This window comes from Struthio camelus, chromosome Z (assembly GCF_040807025.1).
Source record: "Struthio camelus isolate bStrCam1 chromosome Z, bStrCam1.hap1, whole genome shotgun sequence".
In the NCBI taxonomy this organism is placed as follows: Eukaryota; Metazoa; Chordata; class Aves; order Struthioniformes; family Struthionidae; genus Struthio; species Struthio camelus.
This window is the reverse complement of record NC_090982.1, coordinates 88,956,092-88,968,864: the sequence shown is the minus strand read 5'-3', so window position 1 is coordinate 88,968,864 and position 12,773 is coordinate 88,956,092. Positions and strand designations below refer to the sequence as shown.

At 38.7% G+C, this 12,773-nt stretch overlaps 1 protein-coding gene across 7 annotated transcripts in view; it reads left to right on the top strand.

The window, feature by feature from the left end:
* The window catches only part of LOC138064846 (phospholipid-transporting ATPase IC-like), a 57,005-nt gene that overhangs the window by 23,858 nt on the left and 20,374 nt on the right, over positions 1-12,773 (top strand). For 6 of the 7 annotated variants that reach the window (XM_068928981.1, XM_068928980.1, XM_068928985.1 and 3 more), the window contains 9 exons: positions 2,104-2,296; positions 6,041-6,138; positions 7,998-8,111; positions 8,643-8,741; positions 8,857-8,918; positions 9,339-9,411; positions 9,509-9,579; positions 10,690-10,772; positions 12,558-12,716. In XM_068928981.1, the coding sequence (XP_068785082.1) occupies positions 2,116-2,296; positions 6,041-6,138; positions 7,998-8,111; positions 8,643-8,741; positions 8,857-8,918; positions 9,339-9,411; positions 9,509-9,579; positions 10,690-10,772; positions 12,558-12,716 (940 nt within the window). In that variant the 5' untranslated portion in view covers positions 2,104-2,115. Of the gene's footprint in view, positions 1-1,610; positions 1,784-2,103; positions 2,297-6,040; positions 6,139-7,997; positions 8,112-8,642; positions 8,742-8,856; positions 8,919-9,338; positions 9,412-9,508; positions 9,580-10,689; positions 10,773-12,557; positions 12,717-12,773 lie in introns of those variants that run through there. The other variant, XM_068928979.1, reaches the window with a different exon arrangement.

Genomic DNA, 12,773 nt, shown 5'->3' with positions numbered 1-12,773 from the left:
CAGCTCGTGCGTCGGTGACTAGCTGTCCCGTTCCCAGCTAGCTGCGTCGATGAGCGGCCTCTAACCCGCGGTCTTGAGCGGGTCCTGGGAGAAGTTGTACTAATTCGTAGTCGATCACAACGCGTTCATGCGATATCTGCTTTTCGTTTTGTTTTTTGACCTGGCGGTCTGAAACATAAGCTTGTGCGGTAGGAGAATACTGCAGCACTACAGACGATGAAACAGCATTGCATGTTTTGGGCTTTTAGAAGACAGTCGTGTCATTTGAGTAGCATATTAAGTGCTCATTTAATATTTATATCTCTCTGCTAAAAGATATTAGGGAGGGGACGCAATTCAGCTTTCAAAAATAGAGGCCGACTTGGATCTTGACAGGGTTTGCTGTCAGCCCAAATGATGGGTGTTGGCAGTGCTGTTTGCTGGCTTCATTAGCAGCAGCATATGGGGTATAGGGTAGCATTGGTGTTATTTCACAAAACTAAGCTCTTTTTAGAACATGAGTCAATAGGCAGATGCCTGGTAGCCAGCTAATATGTATATTATGTTACCTGGCTTCAACTATCAATTTAATTTAATTTTGAAATTGCAGAGGTTATGGAACCCATTCTTCTCACTATGGTTTTTAATATTCCTACAACTTGTGCAGTGCCTTGAGCAGACAGAACAGACTCTGTTTGGAAGTATTGACCTTTAGAAATAAATGCAAGTAATGTAAGCTTCAGTATAACTGACTGGGGTGTTAAATAGTTGGAAATGAATGGGGTACACTCATTGAAATTATCTAATTTGCTGTACTAGATCAATTAATAAAATGCCAAACTACCCGGCACAGTGATTAACTAACCAAATGTAGATGAAGACCATTTAGGATTTGTGTAGATGGCTGTTTCTGGCTGGTGGTTGGAGGAGAAGTTACACATGAGTTTCTGAATTTTGTTTACAAACAGTTAAATTAAATACTGTCCACTGGCTTAAGCTGTAGAAATTTTCTGCGCAATCTGAAAATGCTAAAGGAGGCTGGAACCTTCTCTTGCATCTTGCTTGTATCTAAGATCACAGGAAGATGCAGAAGCCCAAATAACAATGTCAGGAATTTTTCAAGAGCTATAATTTAAATGCACTGTATGGAAGATAGAGATTGCAATTCGGAAGACAATGTATTTGTATGTAAGGTATAGGGGCCCTGTGAGCTTTTTGAAAAGTTTCAGGCAGTTATGCGTGCACACATAGCATAGGTACAGTTGGATTGGTGCGTGTGTGTGGATGTTGAACATCTAAAAAATGAGTTTTAAACTTTCTTAGATATTTGGATGTTTAGGGTGACTGAGCCCTGGAACAAATTGCCCAGAGAGATTGTGGAGTCTCCATCCTTGGAGATATTCAAAAGCTGTCTGCTCATGGTCCTGGGCAACGTGCTGTAGGTGACCCTGCTTGAGCAGGGGGGTTGGACTAGATGATCTCCAGAGGTCCCTTCCAGCCTCAAACCTCCTGTGGTTCTGTGACACCAAAATGTGACATCTTGTAATGGCAAAAGTTCATGTTAAGATTTGGAGAGGGGAGAGGGAAGTGAAGTTTTATTTTGTGTGAGAGCTGTTCCTGCTGTCTTTCAGCAGGTGGACCTGGACCTGAGGAACCATCGCCTGACCTGAATTGCCAATTGCAAGCGCTCGTGTTGGCTTTCACTCACCGCTCAGCCTTCTGGCTGCTAAGCTAGGACCTAAATTCCTTTAACTCTTGTCATCCTGATGTTGCTATAAAGAACAGCGTAATGGCAACTGTTAAGGTGCAGGTGTTCGTGGACTTACTATTTTCTACAACCCATTAAAGATTTCCTACGTCAATAAAGTAGGATGTTCCTTTAGTCTGTCGTGTGAGCATTTATAATTGCATATAGCAGAAAGTTAATGAAGGACTTGTTATGAAAATACTGCCTCGTGGCTTTGAACCGTGTTTGAAAATTGAGTCTGTGCTCTAAGCTCTTCTCAGAGAACCAGTTTTGAACGTGATTTTGCTGACAGCTACTGACAGGCTAAATTTATGGAGCCATAGTTTCCACCACTTGCTACGTTAACTCATTCCTTTGTCTTTATAAAATGTTCACAGAGCGCTAGCAGAATGAACTCCGAACGGGATTCGGAGACCACCTTTGATGAGGATTCTCAGCCCAACGATGAGGTGATGCCATACAGTGATGACGAAACAGAGGATGAATTGGACAGTCAGCAGCCTGCGGTGGAACCAGAACAAAATCGAATCAATAGAGAAGCTGAGGAGAAACGAGAGTCATTTAGAAAAGGTAATGTTATGAGAGAAACTTTATTTGGGTAGTAAATAATTCTGAATACATAGGCTGAGCCACGCATAGATCAATTTGATTTTTGTATTTTATCCGTTAGAATGGGTTTGGAATGGATAGCTTATGTAAATCTGAAGAGGAGTAAGTGATGGTAATTCAGTTTAACAAAGGTCAATAAGAAAATCAACTTATTCTAGTCTAAATCCAAAACGCTGTGCCATTTCTTGTTGCATAAAACTAATGATCTGCAGAGTGAGCTCATCTTAAAGCAAGTCCTTAATGTACACAGTCTGTGATTTGAGAAATCTTGAAGAAATCTTCAGTTAGTTGTCTTCCCCATAATCTGTAAATTTGAGCCAGTATAAGCCAACTTGCTCTGTTTAGCCCGTTGGTTTGCATACGTTTCTTTTTTTTCACAGAATCACACAGAATGGTTTAGGTTGGAAGGGACCTCTGGAGATCATCTAGTCCAACCTCCCTGCTCCAGCAGGGTCCTCTAGAGCATATTTCCCAGGATCACATCCATTCTTCAGGGTTTCAATGCAGTTGCTTTTTACTTAACTACTCCCTCTTATATATGGATTTCTTCCTGTTTATGTGGCAGTGGGGGACAGTTAATCACCGTTTATTTTATAACCACCTATTACATATGTTCATAGCTTTCTTGGATGATTGAGGTGGTATAGGCTATAGAATAAACACCACTTCTTTAGCTTCTCATCATCAGTTATATTTTCTTGGCTTCTTTTTATGACTATTGTCTTTACTAAATAAAATATCAGGAAAAAAAGAAGACACAATACACTGGTAAACACTGACCCAAATTACACTTTATGACCTCCTGTAAGCACCAAGGGGTGAGGGGAAGAAACTGCAATAAAGCAGAACTTCCTACACGTCTGATTTCTCTTTCAGAAGTGTAACATGCTCCTTTTCCTTTATCCTAATGAAGTGGAGAGAATTTGAAATCAGTGAGATGAATTTTGATTCCACCCTCCAAAGAGGTTGTAATGCTTGCTAGTTCAGTATAGCCACAAAATTCTTTCACCTATACAGTTAATCTGTTACCTAAATTATTATCCAAAGTATGGAATAGAGCTATGGAGATGGCAGATTCCCCTTGAGCTCCCAGGCAGGGCAAAAGCTTTAAGGAGGTAGGAGCTTTTACCATGCAAGTTTGGTAGGCCACTATTCTAATCATAAGAGTTTATAAGCAGTTGGTAAACTTACTCATTCATTTTTTTTTCCCTTCAGACTTTTTTCCTAATCTTCTTTGTTTCCTTTTTCTGGTTAATAGATAATTTGCTGGCATAAATTGCAGGATTTGTAGAACCTGTTGACTGGTACAGTGGCTAATTACCTTCGGGCAGTGCTGCAAAAATGTCATTCATTTTGCTTTTTTTCCCCACCTTCAACCAAAATGGTTTTCCCTTCATGTTCCTTTAAGATGATAAATTATTGATCTGTCTTCCCAAATATTAGGTATTAATATCGCTGTTAAACAGTTTAAAATAATTTTGGGGGTTTTCCTCCATGTAGCTTTTATTTAAGACCTAATCAGCCAGTTCTTGATCTGAGGTACTAAGTTTATCAATGCTGTAACATTTTTGTGAATGAATGTTTTTAAGAAATTTTCTTGTAGATGTTTTTAATATTCATCAGTCCTTCCATTTTGATAAAATTTAATCATTTTCTCAATTCATGGACTTCAGTAATGTTTATCTCCTTATAAATCAAAAACTGGTCCCCTTGTAATTCTTTTGTAAATCACATGCAAGACAGCTAAAAGTGCTGTAAGTTGTGGGGTTTGATGTAAGCCCTGATAAGGATGGACAATGCATCTTCATCTGATGTATGTTTTCATCTATGCAATTTTAAATACAAGTGCTACAGCAAGATAAGTATTTCTCTGATATGCTTGTGGAGTCAGGCAATAGCTCTCTGAAGAAGAAGCATATGGCACTGAAGTGTTCTAACAGCGTGCAAAAATTATAATGGAAATCAAAGTTGTGTAATGACTGTAAAGGTCTTACTCCTGGATTTGCCAAAAGAGAACTTGCTTTATGTTTTGGATGGAAAAAAAAAGGCTTTGTGACTGGATCTGAGGTTTTGGGTTTTAAGTCTTGGGACAGCCTGTGATCAGCTCCCTTACAGTAGCCTAGTAAGGAATTCACACTTCTCTGAAGGTGTCTGGCATTGCAGGCCAGCAGCCCCCAATCATGCCGTTACTTGCAAGAGTTTCACCCCTTTTGTTTCTAATTCAGCACCTTTGATACTTTGTAGTGTTGGATACACTGAGATCATGCGAATCCCATGAAACCAAAAAGATCGCTAATTAAAAACACTTACTGTGGATTGGAGAAAAGGGGAAATAGTTGATTGATGAGTGAAGAAAACTGGATTTAAGCATACTTCAAATACTGTCTCTGTCTCATCCTTCCCAGGCAGGTGAAGTGCTCATGTGAGTCAGCCTAAAAACCTGCTGAATTACTTCATCAGGGAGTTTCTTTGATGTCGGCAGGACCTGAAATTGCAGGTGTGGGTAACAAGATTCATAGGGCTATCAGTGATGTAGGCCTGAGGGCAGAGACGGGATCTAAAGCAGGTAGCCAGTGAAAGAGGGGGCATAGAAAATACGTGATGGGTTGGGCTGAGGCAAGCGAGCAAAGACAAGGGACAAAACGCAATGTAGAGCAGGGTGGGAGACACATAAAGATCCAGAGGACTGCTTGAGCCCCTCAGGTTGGTTGAACTACTCTAAAATTAACTCTCTAAACAGGTCTGCTATATTGGTGTGCTTTAAAAGTGCATCAGAGTGTTTTGCAAGTTCATTCTAATAGTGCTCTTTGTCGCAAAGCATCCCATTTCGTTAAAGGTTTGGCAGGTGGAGGAATCTCGACAGCAGGAGTCATTCTCGCAATAAATATCATTCAGAGAAAAACGATCTGCATCGTAGATGAACTCCCATTTAAAGGTGGAGGTCATAGGACTTGCATAATGGACCTTAAGTTGGAGATAGATGGTTTGTTAGGAGGGGTTCTAGAAACTTTCCCCTTAGGAATGTTGTATGTCAAGTCTGGCTTTAAATGCCAAATAGTGAAGGTGACAGAAGGAGGCAAGATTGCTGAGTCCTGTAAGTGATTTTATCAGCTTGTGGTCCAAAACTTCAGAGGCTGTTGCTGACATCACTTGTTTAGTTTTATTAAATTTTGCAACAAAATACAATTCTTATTTCTGAGCTTTCAAGCAATTGAGCAAAATTGATGGCTGAGGAAATAAAACGAGCACTTTAGATTTTAACTTTTTTTATAGCTGTAAACAAAAAACATTGCATGATATGGTTTTATGAATTTATTTTTCCAAGGGTGTACCCTTTCATTTTTAAAAAGACTGAGAAACCCTGTTTTGGGTGCTTAGTACTTAACAAGTGTTGGAAGAGGGGAAAGAAGGGAATTTAGTATGACTAAGTGTTACTCTGTTAAGTTTTCAGGACCTTATAGAACTTCCACATTGTTGTCAGTACCTCTGATTATATTGAAATTGATAATAAAGACAAATAACCTGAAACTTTCTCGGAAAAACTTCTTTAGACAATACACGAAAAAAGCAGGTACAGTCTCACTTTTGTTTCAACTGAAGATACCTTAAAGAGATGGCATTTGAAAGAAAACCTAAAATTGGCAAATTTGTTTCCTTATCTTTAGAACAATCAGATATTGATCCATTTTGCCTTGTCTCTTCCAGACTGCAGCTGGCAAGTTAAAGCAAATGATCAACACTTCCATGAACAGCCCCATTTTAAGAGAACAGTATTCCTGTGCTTTAAAAAAAGCAAATATGCAGTAAGTTTTTTTTATTTTCAGATGATGGAGATTAAGTCCTTGTCAGGGCGAATGCTTTGCTAATCTCAGTAAGATACTTCCAACAACTGTTGACTAGTGTGAAAGCCACACTTTCCTCAGGTTTTCCACAAAGATGGGGAAGTGTTATTGATTTCAAGTTTGTGAGTGGAAAATCAAGGTATCAAGAGACTTACTTAAGATGAGACAGAGAATTAGAAGCCAGGTGTCCTTGATCCAAATTCTGAGTTTCATCTGCTCAACTATGGCTGTTACAACAAGACAACACCTACTTGGATGTTTGTCTTTCATATAAGAAGTCTTAGTATAATATTAAGCAATATCCTGATCAAGCTAGACTGGCATAGTCTTAAAAACTGGGAATCTCTAGTCATTTAAACACAGAGAGTGATAGCCTTCTAGTTTGGGTTATGTCCCCCATTCTAAATCCACCTGATTATGATCAAGTAGACGTTTTTGTCTCATTTATCAAGACAAAAGCTTGATTTCTTTTTTCTATTTTTTTAAATAGAACTGTTTCTTTTCAAAGTAATAAAGCTATGGTGCTAGTATGCGCTACTGGTTGTAAGTGATAGGTGATAGCACTGTGGGGTTTGATGTGAACTGGCCTGGTTTATCTGTGAGGCATTGGCTGATGTGGTTTTCCTGAGGCTCCTGAGATGCCTGCTTTGTGGACTTGAGGCAGTTTGAGTTATTTCATGCATAAGCACGAACATTTATTAATAAAACTACAACTGGAGCTGTTACTAGAATGGAAGTCCTTTATGCTCAGGCTAAGCATGGGACTGACTCTCATGCGACTTAACCTTTGCTGCGTCCCACACTGTCCCTCCTCAATGTTTAATCAATAGTCCTTTGTGTTTGGATTTGGTATTTCTAGTCTGATGTCTGAGACCTGTTACATCCAAATGGTGATATCAGGTAGGACCATGTTACTGCAGATGTAATGCCTAAGTGGTACACCTCAGAACAGACTGTGTGAGAGGATAAGATCAGTGAAGTTTCCTCCCCTTCTCTGTGCCTGTCTGGCAGTGCCACGCGCACTGTGTCGTTTACCTGGGGAGAGGCTGTGTCCCGTCCACCCTGTGGCTGTGATGTCCTGTAGTGCTTGGTGTAGCTAGAGTCCTCCAGCAAAGTTGCTTCTCACAGGGCAGGGCTTATAAGTCCTGGAGCGGAGGCTGCAGAGGAAGTTATATGGGCAAGAGCACAGTTTTGCCCTTGTAACCCGTGCCCGTGCTGCCAGCTCTTTGTTCTTGCATTGTAATGCAGCCCTTTGCCAACGCACTGCAGAGCTGTCATCCGAGACCCTGGGTGAGGATGTTGGTTTCGTTTGCGATGCTTAAAGGAGACTGTATAATCTTTGAACGGTTAAGTCTAATAAGTTGACTACTATTTCCCTGATCTCCTTGCAGGTGTATAGCTAAGCCAGGGAACGTTGTCAGACAGCAACAACTTCTCAGTTGCTGGTGACCTGAGCTAAACTTAAAAGTGTGACCTAGTGGTAACAAGTCCTGTATCTCGTTACTAGCGCTCTGGATTTACAAGGCTCTGGATTTATGTATTTTAACATATTGCTAGAATTGAAGCTTATGAAATCTAAGCTGCTTTTCTGGGTACATTCAAGTCAGTGAAGCGGATCCTTGTGCCTTAGTGTCATTGAGAGAGCAACCCACATTAAACTGTTCAGGAAAGGCAGAACTCTAAAAAAGCTATTTATAGGAATGATTAGACTAGTAAAATGCTTTGCTTAGAGATATGAATTGTACATTTATAATTAATGTATTCATGTATTCACAATTCATGTATTGCTGTTGTGAATGACATTTGTTTTTCTTCAACAGGGAAATGCGATTAAAACATACAAGTACAACCCAATCACTTTTTTACCACTGAATCTGTTTGAGCAGTTTAAAAGAGCAGCCAACTTCTATTTCCTTGTTCTTCTTATTTTACAGGTAATATATATTTTACGTAGAGAAATTTGTAAGTGTGAAATGAGTTTGAGGTGCTTATGTACTGAGCTGAATACTTATGACACAATACATTGTTATCCTGTCATGAAATTGCAGGGCACTTCATAGGGGGCTGTGTTTTGGCTATGCAGAAACTAAGGACGTTTCAATAAAAATCTGGAACAACATAGCTTTTATTCATTACCTGTTTCTGTATTAGATAAGATAAGCTAGTTACATAGTTCATGAATTTTGTGGGGAAAAGATGTTTCTTTTTACTGTTTCTCTGTAAAACATGATGGCTCTCAAGTCCCAGTCACGAACTGGAAGTGTCAACACGAAATATAAATGATTCCAATTATTGTATGGCTCATCCCGGAGAGTTTTGTGCATCTTCACAACCCAACCTAGAATTCTCTCTTGGATGTGCTGGCTTTTTTTGTTATAATATAAGTCAACTGCCTGTTAATGTCTCTCAGTTGAATGTGATGATAATCCTGTATTGAGCTGATTTTATTTATTTGTTTCTTGTAGACGATTCCCCAAATAACAACTCTTTCATGGTATACAACACTGGTGCCCTTACTCTTGGTGCTGGGAATAACTGCAGTCAAAGACCTAGTGGATGACATTGTAAGAAACATGTTCTGTTAATATTAGAAGCAAAAGAAAACAGTGGTGTTCTTTTTTTTTTTTAATTGTGCATACTGCATATGCAGTGAGTACATTCTCTCCTCCTCATTTTCAGGCTTGTCACAGGATGGACAATGAGGTTAATAATAGGGCATGTGATGTCATCAAGGATGGAAGGTTTGTACAGTTCCCTTTTAACTTTATAAGTAGTGTTTGTTGCCCTGTTGCTAAGTTTCATCACAGATCTTGAGCCAGAGATGCCTGTGAAAGTTCAGCTTATTGTTCTCCGTTGTTCTGCACATGTCTATGACAATTGGAATTGGAAGACAATTGCCTTAAATTTAGTTCTGTGGTACTAAATCTATGCTAAGAGCAACTTTCTTGGAGAGAAAGTCAGCAATTCACACGTATGTGGCGAGGGAAGGGAAGAGGCAGGTTTAGACCCCAACTAAATTGGCAGTTTCCAGAAGGGAAAAACACAGCTTACACTCAAGCTGTGATGTTTTTGTACTAAGGAAGTTTCAAAATTTTAAGATTTATAAAGTGCATACTGTTTTAGATGAAACAGTAATAATCACTGAACTATCTTCATACTAGGTTCAAAAACACAAAATGGAAAGATATTAAAGTTGGAGATGTCATTCGTCTGAAGAAAAATACTTTTGTTCCTGTAAGTGGTTTAGATATGTTTTTGTTTTACGTTTCTACAGAGATCTTTCCAAATATTGGCTTGGATTTATTTGCTCTTTATTTATTTGTTTTACTAGGCTGATATTTTGCTGCTGTCCAGCTCAGAACCAAATAGTCTCTGCTACATAGAGACAGCTGAACTAGATGGGTAAGGCTCTATTTAAGGATTTCTTAGATTTATTTTTGACTTAAAATTAAAAGAGCGAGAAGTACGTTGTTCTAAAGCAATGCAGTTATTTTCAGGGTAAGGGTACAATTATTTTCTTTGCCTTAGTCTTCATGGATAACGTCAGCCCCTAAGTTTCTATGCCAAGAAGCACCAGTGAAGTGAGTGACAAACCACTGGTAGCAGAGGAGAGTTGAATTAGGGACCATCTATACAAATTGTACCTGATGGGTACCTCGTGGGATGCGTCTGTGGGCATAAAGAGAGTTGGCTGACATCATTGTAAAGCCACTGTCAATCATCTTCAGAAGGTTATGGCGATAAGGGAAGTCCCAGATGCCTGGAAAATGGCAAATATTGCACCCATCTCCTACAGGGGCAAAAGGAAGATCGAGGAAACTGTAAACCAGTCAGCCTCACTTCAGTCTGTGGAAAAATTATGGAACAGGGACTGTTCCAATTCCAAATTATGGAATAGCATAAATCTTCCTGTCTCTATCAATATGCTTTGTGAATGTTCAGTTAGTTCATGTTGTCAGAGAATCTATTACTGAATTTCTTTTAGAAAAGTTTGTAATGAAATGGACTTCACCTAATGAGGTAAAATGTTAATTTTTCTGAATGAGCAGGGACTTCCTCCCTCAACCTTTAGTGATCTTAAAGACTAACTTATAACATCTTGCAAAGCAAGGGTCTGCTGAATATGTTTGTTCTTTACTGAACTTTTAACAATGTCACTTATTAAATATTGTATTCAAATAACCATTACCTCAAACTTAACTGTTGCATTAGTAAAACAATGCTTCTGAGAAGCTTCACTTATTTATAGTGAGCAGAGGTAAAGGGGTGCTACACTATAAGATTTCAATTATGAAGAAAAATGACTAAACCATTTAAAAGCTATTCACATAGTTCACGGATGTTTCACGTTCGTGAATGATAGATTTGCAAATGTGCAAATCTTTGCCATTGCTTCAAATTAGAAGGTTGGTATCTGTGGCGTTTTGCTTTGCTTCTTTATTTAACATTGTTCAGATGTCTCCCCTGTATCTGTGTTTTTATTAAAATGATCTTTTTATCCTTTCTTCTTAGTGAGACTAACTTAAAATTCAAAATGGCACTGGAGGTAACGGACAGATACCTTCAAGAAGAAAGTGCAATGGCTGACTTCAATGGTTTGTACAGTTATATTTTATGCTTACAGCTATTCAAAAGTTGCTCAAGCAGCTTATAGTACAAGAAAATAAAACATGGGCACAGACTAAAATATGGTTCTGGAGGTAGCGATTTCTTGGCTTTTGTCACAGTGCAGTGTAAGTAACACAAGGAAATTGTTTGTGCTGCTGAGCAACATTCTGTCTGAAGATGAGACCTATGTCGTGAGTAAGCTATGACACACTGAGCAGAGAGAACTGAGTAGAGCTTTATTAGCATGTTCCTATCTCTTTTCTTTGGAAAAGTATGTTTGCTGTTGGGAGTGGATCTGGAAAATAGCTTCTATTGTCCTTTTCATAGTTATCATTATAATCCAGCTACGTTCTGTGTGTGTTGTGAAACTTGAAAGGGAGGAATCCGTTCTCTTACTGCAATCTGAAATAAAGTTTTATCTCAAGATTCATTTTTTAGCCATCTTAAACTTATAAATGCTTCAAAGGAAAAAGAGATTTACAACAAAGTTATAACAACGCATTTCATTGATGCCCTTCATTTAGCCCTTTATATGGCATAGAGGGGAATGGTGGAGAAAATTAGTAATGTCTGCTCCTGGTTTCTTGAGCTGCAAGAACAAAGGAGCATGAAATGAAATGAGCAACTGACAGATTCAAAATAAAAGAAAGGGAGACACTTTTTCACGCAATACGTAGTTAAGCTAAAATTCACAAGATGTAAAAAGTCTGTACCTTCAAAGAACTCTTCCTGAGTAAATTCCTAGGGAAAGAGAATCTGTCCGCAAGGCATCACCTCTAGTTCAGGAAATCTATTGGCCGCAGGTTGTTGGGGGACTGTGACTGTTCACTGGTCCTGTACTCTCCCTTGCCCATCCACCATTCTGCATTAGAAACAGGGTTCTGGGCTGCAGAAGCTGCTATTTTGACTTGGCACTGCTGTTCTGTGTTCCTCTGTAGCAATCTGCATTCATGTGGCTATTTACTTTTTTTTTTAATTTTTTTTGTTTGTATGTGTTTTATGAGACAGAATTTTGTTGATGTAAGTGCAGTGCTGTAAGTGTTGATGTTGTTGTTTTGTAAGTGCAGCTTGAACCAAAATTTTACAATGATGAGCTCAGTTTTGGGGATGTAAATGCAAATATATAGCACCAAGTGACCAGTCATAAATTGGACAACGGGCATAAGTGCAAATCCTAAAACTCAAAGTCAAATGTCACTTTTTTTAATCCAAAATATTCACAGATATCTGAATAAGTAGCAGGGTATTTCATACAGTTTATAAAAGGAGAGGGGGGTGGAAATTAAAATCTAACTTGGAACTGTGTGGTTTGGACACTCTTTCCCTGTTGGATCGCTACTGGTAAGTCTTTAATGGCAAAATAACGTCATATGCTGATACCAAACACTACATTCATCCTAGAGCGTAAGATCCAAAGACAGACTCACTTTTGTATGCAGGCTGTTAAAACTTGAGAGTAGTAAAGAAAAGGTGTGTGAGAATGCCAGGTGTCCTATTTATGAGTAAATGCTGTACTGGTATTGGTGCAGAAGCGTATTCTTTCTGCTATTTCAGTCTGGAGGGAAAATATGATTGAAGATGCCATATTTAAAATGACAGCAACACAGTGCTGAATATTTGTACACCTAAGTTTTCAAAGAAATGGTTAATTCAGAAGAGTTGTTTTTCTCAAAAAAAAAATGCATGGAGTTAATTCCTTGTATGGTAGGTACAAACTGATACAGTATTATTAAATTATTATATATTAAACATATTCTCCTGCAAATGTTTAGGTCTGATTGAATGTGAAGAACCTAATAACCGACTGGATAAGTTTGCAGGAACATTGTTCTGGAGAAACATGAGTTATCCTTTGGATGCTGATAAGATTTTATTACGTGGATGTAAAATCAGGAACACAGACTTCTGCCATGGAGTGGTCATATTTGCAGGTATTTATGAAATGAACACATACAGTATTTAATGCCTGGAAGCATGTCCTATGAAGT